Source organism: Mastomys coucha, unplaced genomic scaffold, assembly GCF_008632895.1.
Source record: "Mastomys coucha isolate ucsf_1 unplaced genomic scaffold, UCSF_Mcou_1 pScaffold16, whole genome shotgun sequence".
Classification (NCBI taxonomy): Eukaryota; Metazoa; Chordata; class Mammalia; order Rodentia; family Muridae; genus Mastomys; species Mastomys coucha.
The window spans coordinates 45,801,257-45,829,001 of record NW_022196898.1 but is presented as its reverse complement, the minus strand read 5'-3'; the positions used below and the strand labels follow the sequence as shown (position 1 = coordinate 45,829,001).

The following is a 27,745-nucleotide window of genomic DNA, read 5'->3' as shown; positions in this document are numbered from 1 at the left end:
GGCATTCTCTTCCCGTTAACTACACTGCACTTCAACAGGTCTGTGTATTTAGTTATCTCCCATGTATCTGGGAGAACAGCTTTCAGGATGCCCAAATTCACCAGGCTACCTCAGTGGGTCGGGGCATGAAACCTTCACCACACTGGCTTCTCAGTCACCAGGAAGAACTGAGGTCTACCAAAGCCACAAATGTTCCTGGCATCTCATACCACTGGCATACAGAAACTGAGTACCTAGCACTCTCTTCACTTAGCTCTGGCTGTCCCTAGGCTCTGCCCAAAGCTCTGAAGTGGGCTGCTCCCCTGGGGAGCAGATAACCATACGGCAGTTACTAAGGGGTGATATTATACATGTCTGCACGTATATGGTAATGTCCAGAAAGAGCAGAACACACAGTGTATCCTAACGATGGGACCTTTACCATAATTAGGTGCCAGTGAGGGCCCAGGCTTCTTCTGGAACTTCTATGATCATTTTTCCAGAAATATAAATGATAAAGTTAATATTAACAAGGAAAAGGAAGAAGAGAGAATGCGTGGACTATACTTCACCTATGGGCACATATTGCAAACTCTCCAGAGGTTCATACCTAAGGAAGAGTCACAGTGCAGTATTATTTTAATCTACTTTCTTTTCATGGGCAAAAAGATCTTGCTCACTGTAGCCAAACTCTTTGGTGGCCTCCTCAAATTATGCCCTCCCCAAATGGACTCCCAGAAGAGGCGCGACCCCAGGATGCACAGCCAATGTTGTCATGCACGTTTACCTTCTTGGGCTCAGCTTTACAGAAGGCACTGGCCACTGCCTGCGGGGAAGCAAAGGTGGCTTTGGAGGCACTAACTTGAGCACAGGGATGGAAAGTTACCGTCTGCAAGGAAGTCTCAGGTAGCAAGAAACACGTGACCTGAAACTCTCAAGGAAAAGCTGTGTCTCCACTTAGGAAGGTCTGGAAACAGAAAACTGGTCCAGAGAAGTACAGAAGCAGACTGCAAACTTTTCCAGAGACAATGAGAAACAGGAAACAAGTGAAAAAGTGATTTTCACTCAGGGACCCCATTCCCAGCTCGACGGGGCTAACGGAGGCCCCCTCCAAAGGCAAGGAGCATTACCTGTGAATCCCGGAGAGCACACACAACTGTAACGATTGATGCCATCCACACAAGCTCCGTGCGCACAAGGATTGCTGGCACAGTCATCAAAATTAATTTCACAGTTAAGGCCTGTAAAGAGACCCAGAGAAATGATTCTGTATTACCACAGGAATGTCAGCACTTCCGCCTGTGATGCTACGCAGTCAGAAATCTGAAGGGAATCCAGGCCGTCTGAATAGAACAAAGCAACGCTTCGCCAAGTACAATCCACAGAATCCAGGACTGAGAAGCCAAGAGGACTGGATTACTCATACTTAGCCATGATTTGTCCCTTCTACTCTGTTGTCATGGAAACGGCACAAAGGCAATATAGGCAAAACTGTCAGCATCTCTGCCAGGATCCAGGCTGCAGGCCCCAACCAGATGGATACATAGCTACACGCACAGCCAAACAAACATGTGCCTGCTTCACAGCTTTGGGGAAGACATTAGAATCTGTCGCTGTGTAACTTGCTAACTCTCAGCCCTCAGGTTGAAAGAGCATCAGAGCCAGGAGGAGCAGCCTTGGCCTGAACCATGAGCTGAAACAGTGGCATCCTGCGTTTCCAGAATCCCATTTTAACTAAAACAAAACAAGGAAATATACTGTATTAGTTAAAGTGCATCTAAGAAAGCTTTGTGGGTTCCATTGACTGTTTTGTGGTATATAAAGTATAAAAGTAAAAACTCATGTAAGAATATAAACAGGCAAAGCACCTAGAATAAATGCTACCATTTGAGTCACTCACCAACTGTACTATCTGTAAGTGATCAGATATTTGTTAATAATTACCACCTCTAGGCTAGTTCCAGAATGTCATGCAGCCTTCCTATGTTGATGAGACCAATCTCAATAACCATTAGTGAGAGACAAGCTTCCATATTCTGGTACGCAGGGGTGGGTCTTCTAGCCTTCGGCCCCCACGCCATGAAGCCCTAGCATGCCAGTACAGCTCTGGTCCCTGGGGTCCTGGTACAGTTGAGCTGCCCACAAGCATCTATACTAACAGAGCAGCCCTCTGGGACCTCAGGTCAGCAGCTCTCTTGCCTGTGCTGTCCTCTCCCAAGGTCTGGGGTTCTACTGTTTCTTAGAGCCCACGAGAGGCTTCTATGCTGTTGCTGAATTGTCTGCTTTTCTGGTTTTTCTTCCTTTATGTTAGATCAAGCCATTTTAGGTGAACTTGAAACTTAGAGAACTAATTAATTACTTTAAGAGTTTATCATCATAAAGGATAGATGAGAGAAGATCCTAAAAGTGACCCAGTCTATCTCCCTTTGAGCACCCAGACAAGGGAAAGCACAGGAATGGGTAGCAAGCTGTGATGAGTCCTTCCAAACATCAAACAAGCAACAGAGACTGCATGATTCCTGGATTACAAGTCGTTACTCAGTGGCAGTCAATCCACAATGAACTGTCCAGCCAGGCCCGCAGCTCACGCCAGCTCCTTTCCACTAACACAGACCTGCAAGTCTGTGTGTTGCCTGCAGCTCTTTGCTCTAACTTTTCAAACAGCTGCAGCAATGGGCCTGGCCTTCCTCTGCACGCTGCCGGCTGCAGACCATGAATATTAACTTCTTGCCTCTGTCCCTGAAGGAAAGTCTACCTGATACACTCTGGTGCAAGGATGTAATCCCAGAGGAAAATAAGTTCCTGCCAACCCACCACTCGCCAGGTTTCCAGAGTGTTTGTTACAATGAGGGAGACAGCAGGCCTAACACAGCCCCTCCATTCTAAAGGCCCCTATTCAACTGCTTGTAAATCTCTCACTTTTCCTTCGTACTGCAATTTCTCATGTCTGGGGACCAGCCCGGAAGCAAATTGCTTTTGGAAGGTTTCACAAAGCTCTATTCAGCTCTTTGAGGGAGTTATCTAAATGTGGGGAGGGGGCCCACATTCTCAGCTGTGAAGGCATGGGATGTTTTTCGTATGCTTGAGCAATTCAAAAAGGACTTTGTTTTCAAACTTGGCATGTGTGAGGCCCTGGATGAAGACCAGGACCTTTGACAAGTTTGAAGAAATGGATTTGAAGGAACACAATGAACTCAGGGCAGTTACCCACTCTCCTAGCTCTGCCCCCTCCACAAGCCGACTTCCTTACGTCCAGGATGAATCCTCTACAAATCACCCTGTGTATCAACAGGTCTTCTGCTCAAAAAGGCTCACGCTGGTGAATCTTCCACTAAGACATTTCCCTTTGATCGTCCACAGTGTCCCTCTGTCTACAGCTATAGCTGCGCCCTAGATTGCTCCTCTCACAGGTAAAATGGAATTCAGGGAAATCTGTGAAATGCAGCTGCCCAGTGGGATAGCTCCAGAACTCCTGATAGGAGAGAGCGGGCCCTCGTCTGGCAAGCAGCCTCCCTCCAGGCTCAGTGGTCTGTGAGGAGCCCTAGGCATCCTACTTTGCAACTACCAAGATCTTACCTTTGCCTGAAATTCCTGAGGCCCCACCAGATACAGAGCAGGAAGAAAGCTGTCACTTTAGGCTCACAATACCAGAGAGCAATCCCCAGGATGGAGGGACGGAGGGACAGAGGAAGAGAGGGACTGTCCTACCTGATGTGCCTGGTTGGCAGTTGCACTGGTAACCATTCACCAGGTCAATGCAGCGCCCATCGTTCAAGCAAGGGCTGCTATAGCATTCGTCAATCTGGTCACTACAGATGGCTCCCATGTACCCAGGGTTGCAGATGCAGGTGTAGGAGTCAATCCCATCCTGGCACTGGCCATGGTGGCAAGGGTCTGGGTCGCAGTTGTCGATGTCCTCATCACACAACATGCCAGTAAAACCTGCAGAGGGAATGTTAGGGAGGAGCCTTTGAAACCGGGAAGCAGGCTGAGTCTACACCCAGAGGCGGCTTACCCAGCCACCCAGCACGCCCCACGTCTGGACAGACTTTCACAGCTGGCTTTGAGCAGTGGCCTTCTCTGTGTGATTTAGAATTCGAGGTTGGGGATCCCGTGCTCACAGATTCTTGGTGGCATTTGTAGAACTGAAATGCCCCTGTGCCTGAGCCTGGGGTCTGCTGCTTTCTTCTCAGCCATACTGTTTCCTGGCCTTCAGGGAAGGAAGGGGCCCCACACTTCCTCCTTGTATGCTGCCTCTGAATATCTTTCCTCTCAACCCAACACACAGGCACTAACTATGGTTTCACGTAGTCTATCTTACAGATCTGAGTCTAGAGAACAGAGATGGAGTCTCAGAGCCCTTCCAAGAGTATATTACGCTATTAATTTCTAAATAAATGCTCATTAAATAAAATGGATGATCCACTTAATGACCCTCTGATAAGTAAGCATCCCACAACTGAGGTATAGTTTGATCCATGTCCGTCTCTTCCCAGAAGGCTCCAGGAGATCTTTCCTCCCTTTTATTTTTTAAATTTATTTTTAAATTATTATTTTTTAAAATGTGGTGTGGGCGTGTACATAGCAGTCACATGGAAGTCGGGGAACAACTTTTAGGAGTAGGTTCCCTCCTTGCACCTTGAGATCTGGGAGCTGAATTCATGTTTTCAGGCTGATGTGGGAGGGGTTAGTACCCACCAAGCATCTCGGCACCCTCCTGTCCCTTAAACATGAGATCTAGTGCGTAACCTCACTGCTGTGAGGTCATGCTCCACAGAGACAGGCTGGAAACGTCTAGAGCATCTCCAACAGGAGGCCATCATTCCTATGAGGAAAAGGCAGCTCAGCTGAGTCCACACCCACAACAGACATCAGTTCCGCACCACTGTGGGAACAGAGTGGGCTTGACCGGAGAGAAATCAGAGGCACGAGGCCTATGTGCTCAGAAACTGTTTCGAACTCATGCTCTGCTCTACTCGTGACTTTGAGTGTCTGCCTGCCTATATGTATGCATGTGAACTGTGTGCGCGCACATGTGTGTGTGTGTGTGTGTGTGTGTGTTTTGCCCACAGAGGCCAGAAGAGAGTGTCAGATTCCCTGAGACTGGAGTTATAGCTGGTTGTGAGCAGCTGTGTGGGTGCTGGGAACCAAACCCAGGTCCTCTGCAGGAGCAGCAAATGTTCTTGCTCCAGCCCTCTCTTTAGCCCTCCCCATAGCTTCTATCTCAGAGTCAAAAAAGGAAGAGGTTTGTTTTTTAATAGTTTGAGACTTTCTCCACATTGATGACCCATGTGTCTGCACAGCAAGTGTGATAAAGTCATTCAGCTTAATGAAGTCCACTCCCAAGTGAGAAATATGGTCCAAGACCCAGATGTGTATCAGCTTGACCAAAGCTTCTCAGAATGCAGAATCAAATCATGAGGTGGTTTGAAATTTCCTAGAGAGGGCTCTCTCGTCAGTCACAGCCAACTCTCAAGGACATCTGTATTTGCACTGCACAAAGGTTTGGCTCAAAAGACAATAGATGAGAGCCCTAAAGAGAGCGTCAGTGAGGAGCAGCTTTCTTCTAGAGAATTCTTCCCAAGGAACCTGGGAAGCCAGCTCACTGCTGCCCAAACCTTTTCCATAAACACACAGACACCAGCTGAACAAGTGTGCAGAACTACTATGTGGTGAAAATGAGCTAAGTGGGGGGCTGCGGGTAGGGACCATAAGAGCAGCAGGAAATCTGCAGCAAAAGCTCTAGCATGAGCCAGCCCTTGGCTATCAGAGGGAGGGCAGCTCCCTTCCCGCAATTCCACCAAGGGACCTCAAAGGCATGGGGAGTGGGTGACACTTACCAGTGGCACACTGGCATTCATAGCCATTCGGGTGATCGATGCACTTGGCCCCATTCAGGCAGGGAGTACTGGAGCAGTCATCAATGTCGATCTGGCACACTGGGCCTGTGAACCCTGGAAGAGGCACCGAGGTGACCGATATCAGGGACTGACCCATCTTCCTCTACTGAAACAGTGAGTTGAAACAGTGGCAAAGCATATGCCAAGGGGTCACCAACACAAAGCTTGGAGGTCAGAGGCACTGGGGTTCTACCCCTGATTCTCGGGTCCATCTCCAGGGGAAGCAAGAGGAACCGAGACACTATTGAAAGATGGGCGTCTCAAACTAGGAACTATATCCCCAGACTAAAAGGATCTTCACTCTGGAGATTAAGTAGAAAAGCCACTGTCCACAGCAGTCAGCTGGCATGCCTTCAACATCAGCAGAGGCAGAGGCTCTTGGAAAAACTCTGATGTATGTTGCCGGCCTGGACTTAATGGAAAAAAATATCTTGGGATTTAGGAATATGACTCATGAGGAAAAAATAAAATGCTGCACTTCTGTGAGGTGTGAGCACTCTGAAATGTCTGTTTCAGACAGACAGGGAGGTCAGGGGCCATTCGAGAACAGACTTGGACTTCAGGCCACAAAGGACTTGGAAGACTTACTGGCTGAAGCAGTTCCCCACCTCAGCATACACAAAGTCTCTTCCCAAGTAGCCACTTTAATGACTTCCTCATGCTTGGCCCACACGCATTCACTTCCCCTCCCCTTCCTGGGGTCAGCTGGCTTGGCGTTTTTTGGAAGAGCACAGGGACAGGTGGCGGGCACTTACCAGGGGGACACAGGCACTGGAAGCGATTGACTTTGTCCACACATTGCCCATTGTTCACACACGGGTTGCTCTGGCATTCGTTCACCTCTAGCTCACAATGCACACCTTTGAATCCTGCACAAATGGACCACACATGCAGCTCAGACAGAAATAAAGGGGCCATTCCAGCCAAGGGAGCACACATGTGCAGAGATAGCTAAAAACCCTGCAAACATGAGCAGTTCTTCAAAGAGAAAGAGTCTTTGCTATGACAGAGTAGCCCCTGGAGTGGACAAAAGGTAGATGCCATACACATTTTTGCCAATGTGAGGAAGGGGCAGGGTTGGTATGGTATGGGTGTGAAATCCCCTCCCAGGCTCATGTGCCTGAACACCTGGTCCCAGCTGGTATAGTGTCAGGAGGCAAGGAAACCTGTGGGAGAGAGTCTAGCTGGTAGACTGGCAGTGGGACATTAAAACAACAGTTAGCTTTGCTTTTGTTTCTGTTATCTCTGCTTCCCAACCCACCAAAGTATGAGGAGCTGCCACCACATACCCTGCCCCCATGTCTTCCTCTGCCACAATGGACTGTGGGACTTCAATTGGTTCTGTCAGGTACATCACCACAGTGACAAGAAAAGTGACCAATGTCCAGGGTACACCCCAGGACACAGCATGTAAACAAAGACTCCCCACATTCTGTGGCCAACTTCTAATTTCTGGACCCCCCCCCCACACACACTCTCTCTCTCTCTCTCTTCCTAAGACCAACTGAAGTGGTGCAACTTGGGGTGCAGGTCAGGATTAGGAGGGGCTCCTTCCGAGGCTAGGGTGCTGGTTTCCATTATTAACAGAACAGCTGAGCTGTGCTGTCACGTCACTCTGTCTCTGTGCACTGAGGAGTTGCCCCTGGACACAGCTGAGCTAGGGTCTCGTTCTGGGTAAGCAGCAGGTACCTGCATTAAGTGTGGCTAACGTCTAAGTCTCTAAGTGAGTGAGATGGGATGGCGCGTGTAATCCATCAGAGCATCAGGACACTCAATGTGTAGAGGGTGCTAGAGGGAAATGGCTCCCAAGGCTTCCCATGGTGTGGAACTAGAGCTTGACGTGGTGGTCTTGTTTGACTTGGTCTGCTTTGCTCTGACTACCCCAGTTGTCTTTACTTTCTCTGTAATTATGGGGCTTGCAGGGGGTTCCGGACTCAACTGCTCAATTAGCTAGGCAATCCCACACTGGCACAGTGCATGGAGTTGGGGAGTCCTGTCAGCACAGCTGACCATCCCTACTTACCTGGCATGCACAGACAGGTGAAGCCTCCGATCTTATCCAGGCAGGTGGCATCGTTCTGGCAGGGGTCTGAGTGACACTCATTGATGTCCATCTCACAGCGAGGCCCTGCATAGCCCTTCAGACACTCACAGTGGAAGGCACCATCTGTATTCACACACTTTCCCGCATGCTCACAAGGGTTACTGTTGGCTGTAACGCATAAGAACCAGTTATCAGGACCAAGCGCTTGCCAGAGTTCCCACAAAGGTAGCCCCACTTTAAACAAGATCACTGTTTTCAAGTTTATTCACTAATTTATAAGAAGAAATGACAAGAGTGATCTCTAAATGTGGCTGTTTTTTTTTAAACTCTTACTGAGGTACAACTTTATATTAGTTTAATTTATTTATTTTTAGCTATGTGCATGTATATATGTCTGAAGCCAGAAGATGAGGTCATATTCCCTGGAGCTGGAGTTGCAAGGAACTGTGAGCTGCATGATATGGGTCCTGGGAATTGAACTTGGATCTTCTGCAAACATAGTACATAATTAACAGCTGAGTGGGCCATCGGCCCAGCTCAGGAGCTTCTACTAAGAATCAAGTCTAGACCTGCCATTGTATATAATTCCCAGAATGCATGTACAGGAAAGGTCGAATGTAAATTATGTGCATAGAACAGGAAGAAGAAATCAAGGTTTGGGTGTAACAGCTGCTAACGTACAAAACACTCCCACTGAAACACTTGCTGAGCCAACACACCTCCAAGTCCAGAGAAGATGCCAGGGACTCACCCATAGCACACTCATCCACGTCTTCTGTGCAGTCAGCGCCCTTATAGCCCTGTGGACAGGTGCAAATGTACTGCCCATTCAGGGGGTTGGTATCACACAGCGCCCCCTTGTGACAAGGGTTGCTGATACAGGCATCATCCAGGTGACAAAGGAGACCTGTTTCGGCATAGAGCAAGAGAACACACACACAAAATCTCTCTTAGAGAAATGCTTTTTCTCCATCAAAGTCAGGAGAGCCAAACTTAATATCAAGATCTGGAGGTAACATTCCCTTCATGTGATCCTACACTAGGGACATGCCACAGCCCTCAGCTGCCACTGACAGCCTGGCTGCAGGTGAGAGCTCTGTGCTAGAGCTCTCAGGGCAGGGCGTGTATTTGTGGAAGAACAAAGGAAAACAGAGATATCCTATGGAGAGTACCAGCATTAGCAAGCAAAAATAGCAGATGTCCGGTTAAATCTGAATTTCTGATAAGTGTTCTTGTAAGTAAGTGTTAAGCACTCCATGCTCCCAATGTTTTATCCAGCATCCTCCCTCTCCAATGTCACATTCCCTAATGACCACGGGCTCATTGGCACCTTACTAGCCTTGGAGCTGAGCATCACCTGTCTATTCTCCAGCACCCAAGGAATCCTATCAGCACATTCCTGGATCAGGTGCCAGGGCAAGGGGGGTGGGGATCAGCCAAGTGCCCAGGCATGAGGAAGTGGAGAAGGGAGGAGGCACTAGGCTTCCTGCTCTGCAGAGTTCTGGTGGGAACCGGATATTCCAGTCTGCAATTGGCCAGGGCTCCTTCCACCAAGCTAGAGGTGTGGCTTTGGGAATGGCAGAGAAACAAGGATGTCTCAAGACTGCCAGGCACAGGTTTTCTTGACTGGGCCATCTTCTTCTAATGGGTTTGCCTGCAGTGCTTAGCTACCTCCTAAAAAACTAGCTGCTGTCCAGAAGCAATGTGACCTGTGCTCTCTGAAGAGCTCTTCCTAAGAGACTTGTAAAGGCGCACAGGCAGAACCATACTCTTCTGAATAAATGGGCATTTCCTTTAAACTGCCTCCCTGGGTCCATGGATTGGCCGCTGGGTCTGGATTTTTGAGGCACTTCTCTAGCCAGAGTCTTGAAGAATTCTACTGGAGCTGAATATCTAGGGAAGATGACTGGCCCTTCACTATCAGACTGCGTTCCAGAATGGTCCCGTGTGATCCCCCCTCAGATGGCAAAAAACGCAGGTGCCATATAGAAGAGAAGGCTAGGGTATGCATGCTCCAGCCTCCGCCACCTCCAGATTGTTTGCGCTGCCGGCCTTACCTGCCTTTCCCTCTGGACACAGGCAGGAGAAGGAGGCCACGCGGTCAATGCAGGTGGACCCTGGTGTGCAGGAGGCGAAGACACAGTCATCGATGTTCTCGCTGCAGTCATCTCCGCTCCAGCCGTTCACACACACACAGCCGTAGCCTCCGTTGCGGTTGGTGCAGGTGCCTCCATTCTGACAAGCATTGGGCTGCAGCAGACACTCATCCACATCTTCCGTGCAGAACTGCCCTTTGGGGGGAAAGATGCTGGGTTAGGACCCTTGGGTCATAAATGATTTCACCTTAACAGCCCTTCATTGAGCTGCCTGAGGCTGATGTAAATGGTACCCACAGCAATCTGTGTCCTCTTATGAAATTTAAGGTGACCTTAAGTTATCCAAATGACACTTATCAGAAAGAAATGGCCTTTCAGGAAGCTCTGACAACATGAAAACTCATCCAGCTAGTTAGGTAAGAGGCAAACTCTGTAGGTGCCTTGTCTTAGCTAAATTCTTGGGCCAAGAAATAGAAAAGCAAGGCTGGGGAGATGGCTCAGCCTTCCAGAGCACTCACTGGCCACTCTGCTGAGAGACCAGGGTTGGAATTCCTAGCACCCACAGAGTGGCTTCACAACTGTGTGTAACTCCAGTTCCAGGGGATCCGATGACTTCTTCTGGCCTCTGAGGGCGTAGATGTGGTGCACAGACATACACGCAGGTAAAACATACACATAAAAAGGAAGGAAGGAGGGAGGGAGGAAAGGAAGGAGGGAGGGAGGTATACAGGCAAGTGAAAAGAGCAAGGATGAGCATGGATGATGTCTGTGTCAATGCCCTGGCTGTGACGCTGTGCAGTCATCTCACATGATGTCACTAACAAAGACATTGGGAAAGGGTCCCAGGTATCTCTCGGTAATTCTTACAACCATGTGTGAAGCTACAATTAGCTCAAAATAGAGACCGTAACATTTTTAAAAATTAGGATGAGCAAGAATATAGGGAAAAGATTTAAAACAAACGCCTCAGTAAAGTGTAGATGTGCAAGAAAAAGCCTAGAAGAATGAGAATGGAGCACAGTGTCTCACCCCCAAGGGCCACCATCCACTCAAGTGTCTCACCCCCAAGGGCCACCGTCCACCCAAGTGTCACCCCGAGGGCCACGGTCCACCCAAGTGTCACCCCGAGGGCCACGGTCTACCCAATGCAACAGGAGCTGAATGAGGCCCACCAGCTGACAGAGCACTAAAGGACCACTGCTGGGCATGTACTCCTACAGAAGTGCTGTGAGTGCCAGCTACCATGGGGACTGAACTGCTGGGAGGAATCCTGGGCACAGAATAAGGGAATGTTTCATATTATTCCTTACAACAAGGAGTTCATAATCCACAAAAGCAGTTGAGTCTCAGGCCACCTGGATTATAAAACAAATTAAAAACTGGTCTTCTAGGAACTATTTTAAAACCAGTTTTTGCTTCAAAAGCTACCAAAATTAGATTATCTGAATTCTCTAAACCATAACAAATTCTAAAACCAAACAACAACAACAACAACAAAAAAAAAACATTCATTCCCCCTTTGAAAATAAATGAATAAATAAAACCTTCAACGATCAATTGAAGGGGGCATTCTGATTAGGAATCTACTTATGAAAAAAAAAGCACAGAATGCTTGAATTTTAAAAATACTGAAGCCTGGTCCTGGTGGCACATGCCTTTAATCCCAGCACTTGGGAGGCAGAGGCAGGCGGATTTCTGAGTTTGAGGCCAGCCTGGTCTACAGAGTGAGTTCCAAGACAGCCAGGGCTACACAGAGAAACTCTATCTCCAAAGCTACTTTATTAATTTATTAGATTAATTTTAATTAATTGAAAAATATTAAAGCTACCCACAGTCCCCAGAATACCTCCTAAGGAGGTACATATCTACAGAAGGCCCACACTGTGCCCAGCTGTGGCATCCTCACTTCAGGCTTGTGCTAAATGAGTCTGAGCACCTACACTTCTGCTTTGGCCTTCATCCCCTCTACTATACAACCAATATAACTGTCACACTTGCTTAGTTACATGCTCCTCTCCTACTACCTCACTGCACACAATCTGTCTGAGGCTTTTGTGTCTTGGCAGCATAGGCCATTACCTTGCCTGGCAGGATGGGTGTGGGTGTTTGGGGTCTCTCCTAAGAGACCTTTCTGCTCCTCCCCTTGCTTTACTTGCAGGGCCTCTGAGGGAGCGCTTATGACTACCATGATCTGGCCCTACTGCTAGATGTAGGATAGGCATCTGACCCAAGTTCCATCGCTGTGTCTCTTTCCATTATTGGACGGAAAACACCACGCCACAGGACAGGCTGGCTAAGGCAGCTGGTCTGCAGGGAAAGCAGTAAGGGTACAGTGCAGAGTATAGCACCATCATGGCACTGGGACTGCTGGCTCCTGTCGTCCGACTCAGCAGCACAGTTCTGAGCAGGCTCTCTGTGTGCAGCAGGTTTCCCGATCTGAAAGGACGTTCTACTGATTGTTACTAAAGTATCAATGACTCCAGACAGACTAGGTGAGAAGGGAAGGAGTAAGGGAGCTAACAAGTGAAAGAGGAAAACAATGAATGAATGGGTGAATGAGTGAGGTGGTAAGCAAAGTGGTGAAAGACCAAATGAGTGAAATGACTAAGACAGGGACGGAGGAAGTGACGAAGGAAGGGGAGAGGAGGGAGGAAGAGGAGTGAAGACAGACAGACGGTATACAGAATGATGGAAAGGGGAGAATGAGAGAGCAACAGAGTGAAGGCAGAAGAGCTCAGAGTGCAAACACCCACTGCAGGATAGATGACTTCATTCAGTACAAAACATTTGCTCCCTTACGCTTCTAGCAAACATGCTACTTCAAAGAATGACAGCTCTGTTATTAGGATTCAGGCGGGGCTGAGAAATAAATACACGACCACGAAGTAGGTAAAGAGCTGTTGTAAACTAGGTAATTGCTGAGTCTAGCCCATTATACTTACACTAACGCAGATGGCTGTGCTGCCCCTGAACCATGCTGACGTGTGGAATGCAAGCATGGTTCGTGTCACCATTCTTTAGTGAGGCCCTGAGATAAATCTGGGTATGAGACATTGTTGTGTTTAAAAGTATATTTTATACATACTATCGTAAGAGAGACTGGGTAAGAAAGAAAAAGTAGGTAAAATAATATTTCCTTGGAAAAGAAACCTGACACTCCTGGGAAACGATAGTAATAGCTGCATTGTCTACAATGAAGCAGACATTGTGAGCTTTCACCAAAACCATGTCATTTATAACTGAACAACAGAGAGTCACTGGCAGGCAGCAAGGGCAGGAAAGCTGGGACGGTAACTGGTCCACCTTGCACTAAATTTAACACCGACTGGTGATGTGAGTCCGACTGGATCAGACCAGCTCTACATGCTGCATTGTGCGGGATGGTGGGGGAAGACTGAGATGGGGCAGTGGGGGAACTGAAGACCAAGACCATGAGTCACTCTACTGGATTAGGGGGCTCTTACAGCAGCAAAGCACTGCCTGAAATGGAAACACACTTGAGGGATGGGCAGCTCATGACTGCTTCAATGAGACCATATCTACATATTCATTTGATACTGCTAGTTAGACACCTGAGGGCACACCAGCTTAGAAGTGATTTTCTGCAAACCAGACCGTTTTTCTCTTAGGTTGTAGAACAAGAACCTCCTAGGCTCCTTTCTGATAGTTTTTTCCCTCGTACAAGTCTGTCACCAAGCTCTATGATCAAAGATGCTAAAAACGGTAGCCTGGATAGTTACTACAATCCCTTGCTCTGAAATTTCCAAAAGAATGTCTCCTAGGCTACCAAACTTCATGTCCACATCTGCTCTGAGCAGGAGGAAATCCAGGCAGAAGCCCACAGTGAGAGAAGGTGAGGCTGAGCAGCAAGGAAGCTTCCAAGTTTAGTGAGTTCTGTCACCAAAACCTTTACCATGCTAACTCCACACCGGATCCCCTCCCCCGGCCCAGGCCCCTTTGTGGCAGTACTGGGGATCAAACCCAGCACTTTGCACATGCTAAGCAAATGCTCTACCACTCAGCTACATCTTCAGCCTTGGTCCCCGCCCCCAGTTCCTAAAGTTCAGTGAGAAGGGCCAGCTGTCAACCATAAAGACTATCCTAGTGAAAGCAACAGAGCAGAGGGTCATGAGAGATTAAGATGAGAGTTTCGGCACTCAGAGGAATGTATGCTCTCTGGCCACTTGCCTTTGCCCATTGCCCTCAGGAACACAGTGCTTGCCTTTATGGGAGGAAGGGGGCTTACTGCAGAAGGAAGACACATCATAGGCAGGTTTAGAAGACAGCAAATAAATGCAGTGTGCTCCCCTGATGGAGATTTAAAAGGCTGGAGATGGTTTAAGACTTTAAATTTGAATATGAACTCTGGACCTGATGTAACAGGTAAAGAACAGGTGGGGGAAGACGTGATTGACAGTAAAGGTTAATCACCTGTGAATATAGGCTGGACAAGGACAAGGGACACTTAGCAAGAAGAGAGGGAGAACACTAAGTCATGAGCTACCTAGCAAATCATAGTGTGCAGTGGGAAGTGTTGTTGCCCAGCCCCAGTCTTGGCAACACTGTCATCTGGGTCAACACAAACCACTCTGTGAACTCCCCGAGCAGGCTGCGCAGAGTTCACTGAGGCAAGTCTTCAGAGGACAATAATCACCTCGTAGTAATTTTCACTTGGAGATGCTGCAGGCTGCCGCCACTTAACCTTGGGACCAGAGCAATGGGCTGCTCAGGCCCTCTCGGTCTCCCTTGGGCTGGAGGAAGAGAGTAGAGCTTGTCTTTCTAACATGGCCACAAGGGGCCCAGATCCATCTGGTCTGAGACGTCACACTCACCAGTCTGCAGCTGGTCGACACTCTAAACACTGACACCAGCTGAAGCTACTGAAAACGTTCTGACTTGTCCATGTACATACAGCCACACAAGCCTGGCCTGCCCCTTCAGACATCTTCCCTGACCAACAACAGCTTCCGGCAGCTTGTCCAATGCTGTTTTTTTCCTACGGCAGGCTCTGCACATCCTATGCTCTCTACCCATTCCAATTCACAGGGTGAGCAACTCACCATCCCTCGGACCTTGCTCGTGACTCAACCGGTATCTCCACATGCCCATCTCCTGGTGACTTGACACTGTCACTGTTCCAATCATCTGTCCTGGCACCTGGCAAAGCTGAACTTTATCCCACCGACTCTCATCTCTCCTCCCATTAGACTACAGGCTTCACAAGGAGAAGGTCTGGATCTACCATCTGCTTCAGAATGTATGCCAGATATACTTGAGGTTGGTGGAAAACAGACTTTAGACAGCGGCACATCCGGTTATGCTCTAGATGAGGAGCAGGGCCAGAGAAGTATGCTAACCTGCCCAACTGAGAAAAGCTCTTTATAGAAGAACTAGAGACCCAGATTCAAAGTGGAAATAGGTGCTTAAAAAGTTGGGACTGTCAGACTGCTACAGGCGTCAACTTTCAGAATGGGAAAAGGCATCTGAGCTGACTACTAGGGACAGAAAGGACTGAGGAGCACAGAAGAGTCAGAGGGAGCTCAGCAGTGCTGCAGGGGAAGACCACCACCGACCTGCCACTGGTAAATAAGGCCCTATACTAGTTTTGCAGGACTTGGGCCATCTGAATGCTCTAGCCAAATGAGCCACAGCCCAGTAAACACAGACACCATTTAGCAGCTGTAACAGGCCAGGGTTCAAGGGACTCATTATACTTCTCAACAAGCCACACAAAAACCATTACTCTGACTTATAAGAGATGGAATGAGGGAAAGGGAAGCCACTCAGGGAAACGGAGAACTGCCTGCTGAGCCCTGTGCTCTGAATACGACCCCCCATTTGTGGACCTCAAGGTCTGCAGGGAATATTTTATCACATCAGCAGGCACATTAAGAGTCAACGCACATTTTGACAATAATCCCCACACAAGAAGCATAAAGTTTAGTTTGACTGTCCCTGACCCTGCTATCCTAACTTCACCTTGGACACATCCTTCCATCCGGAAATCAATAAGCACTCGAGTTCTAGAGTTTCAATCTTCAGGCCACAGAGAACATTTCTCCAGTTTTATTCCATAAACTTTCTCTATGTAGACTCTAGTTTATTTCTCAAGTTAAAGAGCAGAAGAAAAGCCAGACAGCTGTACAGGCCTGGAGGACTCATGGTAGTTGAACTAGTCCTCAGCAGTGTGCACACACTCTATGGAAGCCCAAGAGGGTAGGGGTGGCTAAGATGTGGTGGGAGAAGGGAAGTTCACAGAGCTAATTCCACACCACCAGCTCCTTCAGGACTCTTCAAAAACCTCCTTTCCTGCATCACAACCAATGCCGCTTTCTAGAGAGCTTCCAGGTGATCTTAACATAAACTGGATTAAGCCACCCGCTTCTCTGAGCCCTCTGATGGCGTCTCTGGTAGGATATGATCCTGGTGCTTGTCATGTTTTCTGCACCAGCTCCTCCAATTCTTTGTCCATGCCTCAAAGTGGTCGCAGTCCTTCACCTTGACACTAGGACATGTGGTTCCCTGTGCCTGGGGACATTCTTACCCTGCCCTTCCCACATAACTCTTACTCACAGTCTACATCTGAAGTGTCATCTTCCCCCAGAGACCTTTACTGCCTAAACAAAATTAGTTTTCCCCATTCTCCTCTCACCCTCTACTAATCTTGCAAGGCATTCCCCACAGATCAGATTTTATACATAGTCAGATTATTACATCTCACTATTGTTTCTTCAGGACTCTAAACCTTATAGAGAAATGATGGCAGCCACCTACCTCATTGCTGAATCCCCTCAGCTCAGCAGAAAGCCCAGCTAACATTATCCAGGAATGTTTATTTATTAAATGAGTGATTTCCCTGTCTTCTCTTATTTTCATAATCTCACTTACTTTTCCAGCAGCAACAGAGGGTATCGACTCTGTCCATCCCTCAGAGCCTCCTTTGTCCTTATCTACACCCACCAGTCAGCTTGGTAACTCCTCATCCAAGTCCCTTGTTTGCTAAATGGCATCTCAGTTTGACACCAAGCTCCCCTTGCCTCTGTCCTAATCTATTTCATTAGATCCAAGAGCAATCCATGTTATGATAATAATTTTCTTCTTAACTGAAGCCTACCCCATCCCTAAAGACACCTTCCAAGACGCGGCCTGCAGTAGAGCTCCTGCAGTCCTCCTAAGAGCGCTACCATCTGTGTAAAGGTGCAGGGAGAGAGGTCTGGTCTCTCTCTCAATTGCTGACCTCTAACAGTAAAAACGTATGCATTAAATTATTTCTAGGTGCCAGACATCTCTGTAAGTTCTTTCCATTTACTGCCAAACACCATCTTTCCAAGTGATAAGCTCAATTTACAAACATTCTCAACAAAGAATCCAGGGGGAAAATGACGTCAGGAACCACCAGAAAATCTAATGATGTCCCTATTCATTTTTTGCCTCAACACACACACACACACACACACACACACACACACACACACACACACACAGTGTCATGTCTGGACTATTTGTACTGGGATTATCCATGAACAAAGCAGCCCTGGTTTCTACCCTTTAGATGTTTAGGCAAATAGTGGGTATCCCACACAAACATCGATAATACAGGGTGTCAAGTATTTTAATGGGTACCTTTTGCCTCAGGAGAACAGAGAGCTAGAGAACAAAACTGAGATGTGAAAGTCCGAGGGACACACGGGCAGAGCAGGCTGTCTACAAGTATATGTGTGAGTGGAAGGAAGGAGTGGAGAACATTTCTGGCAGAATGATGTGGTGTGCACAGTTTGAATGAAGAGGAAGCATGGCTCATTTGAGGCAATGAAAAAGAAGGGGTGCAACTGAATTGCAAGGTATGCATGGGTAGTGGGGAGACGCAGTGAGAGCAGATTCCATGTAGCACTCTGCAACTCCATCCCAAAACAAGGACTCTCCCCCAAAGCATTTAAGTGAAGAAACAGCACATCCGACTTGTGTTCCAGAAGCCTGCCCTGCTACAGGAAGAATGGGCTGAACTCCACCTCGCCCCTCCAGGTCAACAGCAATTTAAAGCACAGAGGAGTTGCAGGCCACTGTGGCCACTATAGCAACCAGAGAGTCTGCGGTGCATCTGGGGCAAACTCCGGATGCAACGGCACCAAAGCACAGCCAGGCTTCGCCTCTGTGGAGAGCTGAGCCAGAGCTGGCATTCAGGAAGCTGGCCCCTGGCACAGAGGTTTCTCCAGAGAAGAAGGTGTGCCAAGTTTCAATCCCCCCACTGGAAGGCCCATGTGTTGGCTCCATCCCCACTTCTTTAGGCCCCTCACTTCTAAGCCAATTGACATAGGAGAACCCTCACCTCACAGGGAGGTTCAGGGTGAGGGGATCCAAATAGCCCAGAGTTTCTCTATTTACAGACAAGCAGTTACTTTGTGCAGAATGAGCAGCGTGGAAAACTCCAACATGGGGCTATTAAAAGGCTCTGCAATATAAAGTATGGATGTGTGCCACAGATCAGATAAAGAGCACACTGTGAAAATACTCATTGCCAGCAACTAGTACACTGAAAATGATGGTTCTCGGCTCTCAAGACACTGACAAACTTGGGTTCTAAAACAACACAGAACAGCAGGGTCAGTGGAAGGGGCTGGGAAGCAGCAGAGACAGAAGGAGGAAGACAACTGTGTGTCACAAGAAAACAAGAATGCACTGCAAATAAAACTCAGGGTCACAGGCTGTGAAAACAGAAGACAAGAAACTATAAATTGGGGTTACAAGGGGAGAGTTTGAGATGTTCTCATAAGATGCAAAAGAAAAGGAAGGCAGACTGAAATAGCAATGCAGAGGAGCTGTGCTCTGTGGGAGGGAAGGATGACCTTTAAGAGCTTACGAAGAGGACATCAAGGACAGCAATGCTGACCATCAAGGAGGAAGAAATACACATCCGATGCTACACCCCACCCAGGACTCATCACCAGAAGCAAAAGAGACATGCCTAAAATCTCAGCATAAATTGGAGAACCAGGAATTCTTTACCACCAAAACGCTTTCGTACAGGAAGACAACTGAGCCAAAAGCTTCCAGCTCCCAATAGCTCTCAGAGTGCATCACTCAGTTACCTAACTGACTGAAAACTCAGCTAAAATGAAGAAGCCACACACATGGGATGGCTGTAGTATAACTGACTAGTTGCACCAAAACTGTACTCACAGCCCAATACATTAAGAAGATGCACTAAGATTTCAAAAGTCTTAACTATACTATAAAGTGAGTTTTTAAAACCCAGGTTACAAATGGAAACCCCATGGAGGACAGGAAAGGTGAATCAGAGCCAGGAGACACTCTCACCCAGGCAAGAGCTACCTCATCAAAGACACCCAATAGCAAACGCTGACTAGAATGTGGAGAAAAGTGGACTCTTGCACCCTGTTGATAGGAATGACTACCAGTATGGAAGCTACTCACAGTTTGAAAACAGAACTACTAAGGGCTGGAGAAATAGCTCAGCAGTTAAGAGCACTGGCTGCTTTTCCAGAAGAACTGGGTTCAAATCCCAGCACCCACATGATGGCTCACAACCACCTGAAACTACAGTTCCAGGGTACTCAATGCTTTCTTTTGGCCTCCATGGGCACTGCATGCACATGGAACACACACATACATGCAAGCAAAGCACCTATGCACATAAAAATAAAAAAAAAAAAATAGAACTACCATGAGATTCAGCAATCCCATATAGGGAAATGACACCAGTATATCATGGAGACATCTGTTTCCATGTTTACTGAAGTACTATTCACATCAGTCAAGAGACAGAGACAACAGAAGTTTCTATAAACTGACAATGTGCTATGTACACATCACGGACTATGATTCAGTCATGTAAGGAATACATGTGATCAGGGCTGGAGAGACAGCAGTTGTTAAGCTCACATATTGGTCTTCAGGAGCACCTGAGTTCAAGTCCCAGCACCCACATCAGGTGGCTCACAACCACCTGCAGTTCCAGCAACATGAGTATTGTACACCTCTGGATTCTGTAGGCAACTGCTCTCACACACACATACAGTCATGTGCACATTCCCACATGTAAGATACAGCATATTGGTTTGGTTTGGTTTTGTTTAAAAAAAAAAAAAGAAAGAATGTGATCTTATCACTCTTGACTCTCCTGATTTTCACTCATCCAGGAGCTATCACTTATTAAAAATGGCCCCAGGAGTGCTACATCTAGTAAGACCAGGGATCTACCAGGTAAACTGAACCTATAAACCAGATAGAACAGACAAGAGTACCACAGGCAGGCAGAAGCCTTCTCGTGGGATAGCCTATGACTCAGTGGTACCTCGGACAAAGCTCTCTTCCAATCTCTTCCCTCCCCCTTTCTTAGCTTCCTCTATTTTCTTCAGCGTAAATGCTTGTCACAATTCAGGCTTCAACCTTGTTTTACTCACTAGACAGTTTGCCTCGCAAACTTGATAGATTCTCACAGAAACTCACTGTCCCACCCCCTAAAAAGATCTGAGGCTCAGGCCTGCCTCTACCTACCTCTATCTCCCTCTATCTGCCTCTATTCCTCTTTTCTGGCTTCCTGCTAGTGTTTTCTGAAAACCTACTTCAAAGTCAACATCATCTCTACCCTACTTCCCTCTCTCTCTGTCATGAGCCCTGCACTGTCCTATGAGTCAAAGCATGCGTCTGCTTTCTCAGTCCTCACTGGGTGTGTTAATTCTAACCCACACTACACCTCGTTCTGAATCTGTCTCATCTTTCTATCTCTTACTGTGATTGCTTGTAGGGTTTCCCCTTCTTTTGACAAAGCTTACAAAATGGGGCTTGCCTTTACTTTGTGCTCTTTACAGACTCCCAGAGTGCGAGCTGTTCAACAGGCAGATGCTCCTGAGCGTCCTCACTGGCATTCCACAGGGACTTAACAACCTGGAATACACTGCTGGCCTATAGTGAGGCCCAAGCTAGATATGAAGAAGGAGCCACGGGGCAGGAGGCCTTCACAGCTGTTTCTACCCACAAGGCATCCTATCAGCTTTAAAGGGGCCTCTAGGACATGGATGCTTCAGGTGACCACCCTGGTGATCTATCCAACTGACAAGAAAACAAAACTGGGGGTGAGAAGGCAGCATTCCAGAAGGTGGGCTGGAGATCAAGTTCTAACAACTGGTGGACAACAAAGAAGTTGAAATGTGAGGACTGTTTTCCCATCCACTCATACAGAGTATCTTAGCCTAAGACATGTTCCCGCTCCACCCCTGTAGTCACACACACACACACACACACACAAACACAAAAGGGGTTAGGGAGTGCTTCCACGGCAACTCACCAATCAGAGGCTGGACCAAAGGGGAACCACCTCATTCAGCATCCAAACACCAGCACACAAGCTCTGTTCCCAAACCCTGGAGCTCATGGCCCACCTCTGGCACAAGCACTCACAAACTCAGGCCAGATGTTCTCTTTGAAACCAGAGCAACAGCAATCAAAACTCACTCTGAAGGCTCACTGCATTTATTATAAAGGAGAGTGAAGAGAAGATACGGTCCACTTTATTTGACTCAAATCTACCTAACTTTCATTGTTTGCCTCTGCTTTGCTTCCCAAAGCACTATTCCAAGCCCAAGTCAAAATTACATTTCTGGATTAATAATGAGAGCAGGAAAATCAATCACATCTGCCCTGGGAATGAACCCAAAACCAAAAGCAGCCACACAGAGGAATTCGTGAGTTGAGCTTAGAGTCAACTTTAATTCTGAAGGAAATGAACCTTTAAGAAGAAAATTGAAATAACCATCTATGTAGACAAAACATTAATCTACACTACCCTAATAAATTTGGGGCTTTTTAAAGTTCTTCCCTTCCATGGACATTTGCCAGAGCAGAGCTGTCCTGATAAGATGGCAGGGGGCCAAGGCTGCATAATAAAGGCAACTGTGCTGAGCCTGCATGGATTCTCTGCATGGGCCTGCCTAAGGAATATCTGCATATTCACATTCTCCAGCAGGATTCCTACCCACCTCCGGCACACCCGAGCAGCGAGCACCGCTGGCTAGTTCTGGAGGCTTGTAGACTTGGAAAAAACCTCACTAGTAACTAAAGATGAAAAGCTCTGTACAGAGCTACAACAGCCCCACCCATCCCCTGGGGAGGAGCTATCATAGAACAAGGTCAGAACAAGGCTGGCGTGCGCACTATGGAGTACCAGAAGCAGAGTTGTTCTGCCCTAAGTAGGGGAGCCGGGAGTCGTCGTCAGCAGCAGCAGCAGCAGCAGCAGCAGCAGCAGCAGCAGCAGCACAGCTCTACCTCAGAAGGTGTAGCAGCCCCTCTCACACAGACACAGAGAGGGGCGCACGTGAGATTCTAAAACTCCTAATAGCCACTTAAAAAGAAAAAGTGAAATTAACCCTTGACTTATTTTCTCAAACTCAATATATCTAAAACATTGTATATGAAATACTTGATCTCTAAGCATTCCCAAATGGAATATTTTACCTGTTTCATACCAACATCCTCAGAAATCAGGTATTGTGCAGCAATTACAACACACCTGAATTCAGACACATCACATTTCAGATGCTTTCAGACACACAACTAGCAACTACCACCAACAAATGGCTCCAGAGTGTTCATCATAACTGATGTTGCTGAAGAAGCAAAAAGGGTATAAGACCCACTGCTGCACATTGATTGTTAAGACTCCACAGAGTGAGTAGCATATGTGGGTTTTACAGGCCACAAAAAAAGCCCAAGAAAAAGAAACTCTCTTTACTGCAAATCAACGATGATTGGAACTGGAGATGTTTCTGTTCACCGGAGGTCTAGAGCCGTGAAAGGAGGTTTTTCCTGCTTGCCCACTTACAGAGCAAAACTGTCCTGCTCCTGCTGTCCTCACTAAGGATGAGGCAACCTCCCAATTCCCCATGGATGTGCAAAGCCATGCTAGTTGCTTCTACCGTATAATCTCACCCATTCTCTCAGGGCAGGCTAGAAACCTCATTTCCTCTCCCACTAGTCCGAGATAACCCTCCTTGCCCATCAAAGGCCAGCCAAGCAGCTCACACTTCAACTACAGCTGGGAGCCACAGGGCACTTAGGAACAGTTGTAGCCGCTCCTAGGTACAGGCGGAGAGGCAGCACACTGACAGTGAACCCTTCACACCGTGTGAACTTCTAACCTCAGAGTCACCGGTGAAGTTCCCAAGAAAGGAAAACAAATCATGAAATCCTAGAATAATGAAATTAGAAATTGAATTTTTGAGCATTATAGGGACTTCAATGGTCTTTATCCTCAAAAGATAAAAAATAAAAGGCATCTCACAGAGCCCACTTGATACAGAAAAAGAAACCACAGATTTGAAACTCAATAAGCCTAGATTAAAACACAAACCCAATTACTATTTGTTTGCTAAGGACAGATAATTTAATTCTCTTAGGTATGCATTATGCATCATCATCTAAAAAGGATACTCAATAGGGTATACTCCTAATAGAAAATATACAATTAGCACATTAAGATACTAACATGTCTAACTAGTGAGTTGGAGCTCTGCTCATTCCTGTCAATTATGTAGAGCTCAGAGCTCTAACAGCAATAAAAACAGGGCTCCTGGGAAACAAAACTACCTCCGTATTCTCAGCATCGGCAGAAGCCAGCCACTAAATACAGCTACCGACATCTGTGATAGCGGCTCAACCCTCCATAACTCCACATCTCCACCATAGCAAGCACCAAATAGTGTCTGTATAGCTGTGGAACACTTCACAGTGAAAGGCAGCCAGAGGGGAGCAAGAGCTCAGCCTGGAGAGAGGCAGGAGAAGGCTTCCTGGGAGGAGAGCACCTGAGGCAGGCAGGGAGAGGAACAGAGGGGAGACCTGAGAAAGGGGAACTTGGCTGAGGACCGGATGTGGAGGCACACTTGTGCAGACAGGACTGCTGGGCAGAATCGCCTGGGTGAGAAGAACTGACGGATGCACATGGAGAACACAACCGAACAGACACAAGATGTGGTGCTTCACGCAGCCAAGGAAGAGCTTGGATTTCATCTAAGAACGGACACAACCTTGTCATTGGAAATGAAAGAACTGGTGTGAGTGGAGGAGGTGGCAAACCAGAGGCTGAGGATCACCGCATTACAGAGATCAGTAGAAATAAGCAGTGCATGAGGAAGCTTCTCCATTACCTCCGCTGCCCTTTCTACAGTACAAGGAAGCTGGAGAATGGCACTCCGGAGGGAAGACTGTCATTGCAGGAAGGCACCAGCTGGACACCAGGGTTAAACATTGATTCTCAGAGAACCCTTCCCTAACATGGCACTTCCAGAACCAAGCTTAGAGCAGGCAGCCTGGTGCGACATCAGGAGAAGAGTCAGTTATGGAGCTACAGCACCAGTTACCGAATCCTGGCCACAGAAGTCTAATGCCCATGGATCACACTCCACAGAACAAGCAGAGGCTAGGACAGAGCCAAGGCCAACAAGCATTCATCCCAACCCTGTACACGGCACCTTCGGAAAGACAGGGTCCAGTATTAGCAGTGACTATTTCTCACGTAATTCTGATAGTTTCTAAGCTGGGAGAGAAAATGGTTTCTGAAAAATGTGCCACAGGAATGGTAAAAGCTAGAGAGAAGAAAATCTGTCAGGAGGTGTTAGGAATGACGTCCCGAGACCAGGGTGTCATGAAGAAACTGCAGAAGTCCGACTCTAGACCTGTGGGAAAGTGCTCAGAGGAACGGGGATTAGAAGTAGAATTACGGGCTCTTCCAGAAAACAATCGCACCACTAAGGTTTAAATCCTCTTTAGACTTCTCTATCCATGGTCTATAGTACTGGGGCACTCTAAATAATTATATATTTCAGAGGAGGGAAAGCATTTCAGAGACCCAGAGCCCTGGCTGCTTCCTGAAGGAGATAGCTCAGGTTTCTCTGGTAACATTAACTCACTCCTCCTCCTTCCGAATTAAGCCAATCGACTTCTCTCAAAACACAGTCAGTTTAGACCACGGAGATAGTGCAGAGAAGAAAGATTCCTGTTACACAAGCCTAGTGTCCAGAGTTCAATCCCCAGGACCCACATGGTGAAAAGAAAGTATAAAGACACAACCAGGATGAGACCTCTGACCCCCAGATGATGCAATAGCAAATGTACCCCACATACATACACATACATACATATGTGCTCAAGGGGGGGGTGCGCATGCGCACACACACACACATATACACACACAAATATATAGAAATTTGATGACTGGGGCAGGACAGACTCTCACTGTGCAGTTCTGGATGCCCTTGAACATGCTATGAGACCAGCTGGCTTAAACTCACAAACATCTACCCACCTCAGCCTCCCAAGTACTGGGATTAAAAGTGTGTACCACCATGTCGGACGTAATTAATTTAAAGACTATTTATTCAGCTCTTCATTTCTTAACCAGTTTCTACTAATCTCTACATCACTCATAGATAAACAGGTCAACATGAGCAGAATCCAAAGCCAAATATCTGCATAAGATCACTCACCTTTCAAAAAAATGGGTTACAAACCTAAGGAGCACAAGAAACTTCAAAAAGGCTAAGGATTTAAGCACAACTGATCTACTCATGTCAGTGGTAGGGAAATAACTGACTTTAAATCACTGTGCAAAAAGGATACAAAAAAGGAGGAAGACATGGCAGCAATAATGTCACCAAGAGTCCCTGCCCATTGCCCCTGGCAATGAGATTGGACAAATGTCTGTCCAAGATAAACCATAAGCTCTGGGTTCTTAAGGCATACACAGTTTATTGATCAAAGCATAATTATTTTCCCTCTCAAATCCCTACTGAGCATGTTCTGTGTCCAGACTACAGGCTGACAGATGCTAAGCTCTGCTCTCCGACCCAGAACAGTGCTTGACCCAGCTCTGAGCTCAGAGCTCTCCTTGCCCAGCAGTGCCTGTGAACACACTTCAGCGTGGGCACAGAATCATGGGAGAGCCCCACTCAAGGCCTGGGAATGGGAGCCAGGCTCCACACTCTGACAGCTAAGCACCCTGTGGTAGCTCTACCCTGCACCTACCAGTCCACTGAGGGGGGCAGCGGCAGTTGTAAGTATTGACGCCATCCACACAAACCCCTCCGTTCTGACACTTGTGGTTAGGGCAGTCATCGATATTCCGCTCGCAGGTGCTCCCTTCAAAACCTGGTCAGAGAAGAACAAAAGACAATGAGAATCTCACAGCACGGTGTTCTGCTCTCACTCGCAGGACATAGTCACGGGACAGACCTGCTTCATGATTTCAGTACACACCCCAGCAGCTGATGCAAAAGAAATACCCAGTCCTCTACTCCTTGGCCTTAAGCACAGCTAGACAATGAAAGTCACTCAGGGACTGAAGGAAGGACAAGCCAGCCTAAATATAGCTATCTCCTGAGAGGCTCTGACAGTACCTGACTAACACAGATGTAGAGGCTCACAGCCATCCATTGAACTGAGTACACGGTCCCCAGTGAAGGAGTTAGAGAAAGGACCTACGGAGCTGAGGGGTTTGCAGCCCCTTAGGACGAACAACAATATGAACTAACTAGCACCCTCAGAGCTCCCAGGGTCTCAACCACCAACCAAGGACTGCACATGGAGGGTCTGATTGTTCTGGCAGCACGTGTATAGTAGAAGATTGCAAATTCAATCATCAATAGTAGGAGAGGACGTTGGCCCTGTGAAGGTTCTGTGCCCCAGTGTAAGGGAATGCCAGGGCCAAGAAGTGGGAGAGGGTGGGGTGGCAGGCATGGGGAGAGGGGAGGCAACAGGGTTTGTTCTTGTTGTTTTTGTTTGTTTGTTTGTTTGTTTGTTTTTTGGAGGGGAAACTGGGAATGGAGAAATTTACATGTAAATAAAGAAAATATCTAATAAAAAAAAAGGAAAAAATAAAAAAGAAAAAAAGAAAAGAAAGTCACTCAGTATACCTCCTGAGTTCAGAGTTACTACCTCACATTCATTTCTGTGAAATAAAATCAGAGAAGACAAATATATACTTAGACAACCAGGAACTGGTTCCAAACACCAGGGTACTGGGTTTTCTAAAGCTCCTGTCTAGATTCCTAAAAAGAACAGCTTAATCAATCAATGATTAATTAATTAAGTCTTTGAGGCTGCACATAGAGCTTGGTACAGTGCTTGTCTAAAGGACACAGGCCCCAGTGCCACAGAAAAAAAAAAAAAAGGACAGAGAGATTGGAAGGAAGAGAGGGAAGAAGCTGAGAATGAAAGGGAAAGGGGGAGAGAGGGCAAGAGAGAAACTGGACATTACTGTGAAGGGGAAAGAGGAGCACTGGAGCTAAAGGAGGAGCACTGGGGCTAAAGGAGGAGCACTAAAGCTAAAGGAGGAGCACTGGAGCTAAAGGAGGAGCACTGGAGCTAAAGGAGGAGCACTGGAGCTAAAGGAGGAGCACTGGAGCTAAAGGAGGAGCACTAAAGCTAAAGGAGCACTAAAGCTAAAGGAGGAGCACTGGAGCTAAAGGAGGAGTACTGGATCTAAAGGAAGAGTACTGGAACTAAAGGAGGAGCACTGGATCTAAAGGAGGAGCACTGAAGCTAAAGGAGGAGCACCAGAACTAAAGGAAGAGCACTGGAGCTAAAAGCATGCAAGTGAGGAAAAAATGGCAGGCTGGGAGACATGCGGGAAGCAGGTTGGGGGCATGCAGGGAAGGCAGTCAGGGACACATAGGGGAGGCGGGTTGGGGGCATGGAGGGAAGGCAGTCAGGGACAC

The 27,745-nt window shown here is 47.4% G+C and overlaps 1 protein-coding gene across 1 annotated transcript in view; it reads right to left on the bottom strand.

Moving 5' to 3' along the window:
* Notch2 (notch receptor 2) overlaps nt 1-27,745 on the bottom strand; it is a 142,163-nt gene that overhangs the window by 43,735 nt on the left and 70,683 nt on the right. Inside the window, exons 5-12 of the mRNA XM_031374957.1 lie at nt 26,055-26,177; nt 9,981-10,214; nt 8,675-8,830; nt 7,903-8,091; nt 6,635-6,748; nt 5,820-5,933; nt 3,688-3,921; nt 1,110-1,220 (exon numbers count right to left, since the gene is read on the bottom strand). Of these exons, the coding sequence (XP_031230817.1) occupies nt 1,110-1,220; nt 3,688-3,921; nt 5,820-5,933; nt 6,635-6,748; nt 7,903-8,091; nt 8,675-8,830; nt 9,981-10,214; nt 26,055-26,177 (1,275 nt within the window). The remainder of the gene's footprint in view (nt 1-1,109; nt 1,221-3,687; nt 3,922-5,819; nt 5,934-6,634; nt 6,749-7,902; nt 8,092-8,674; nt 8,831-9,980; nt 10,215-26,054; nt 26,178-27,745) is intronic.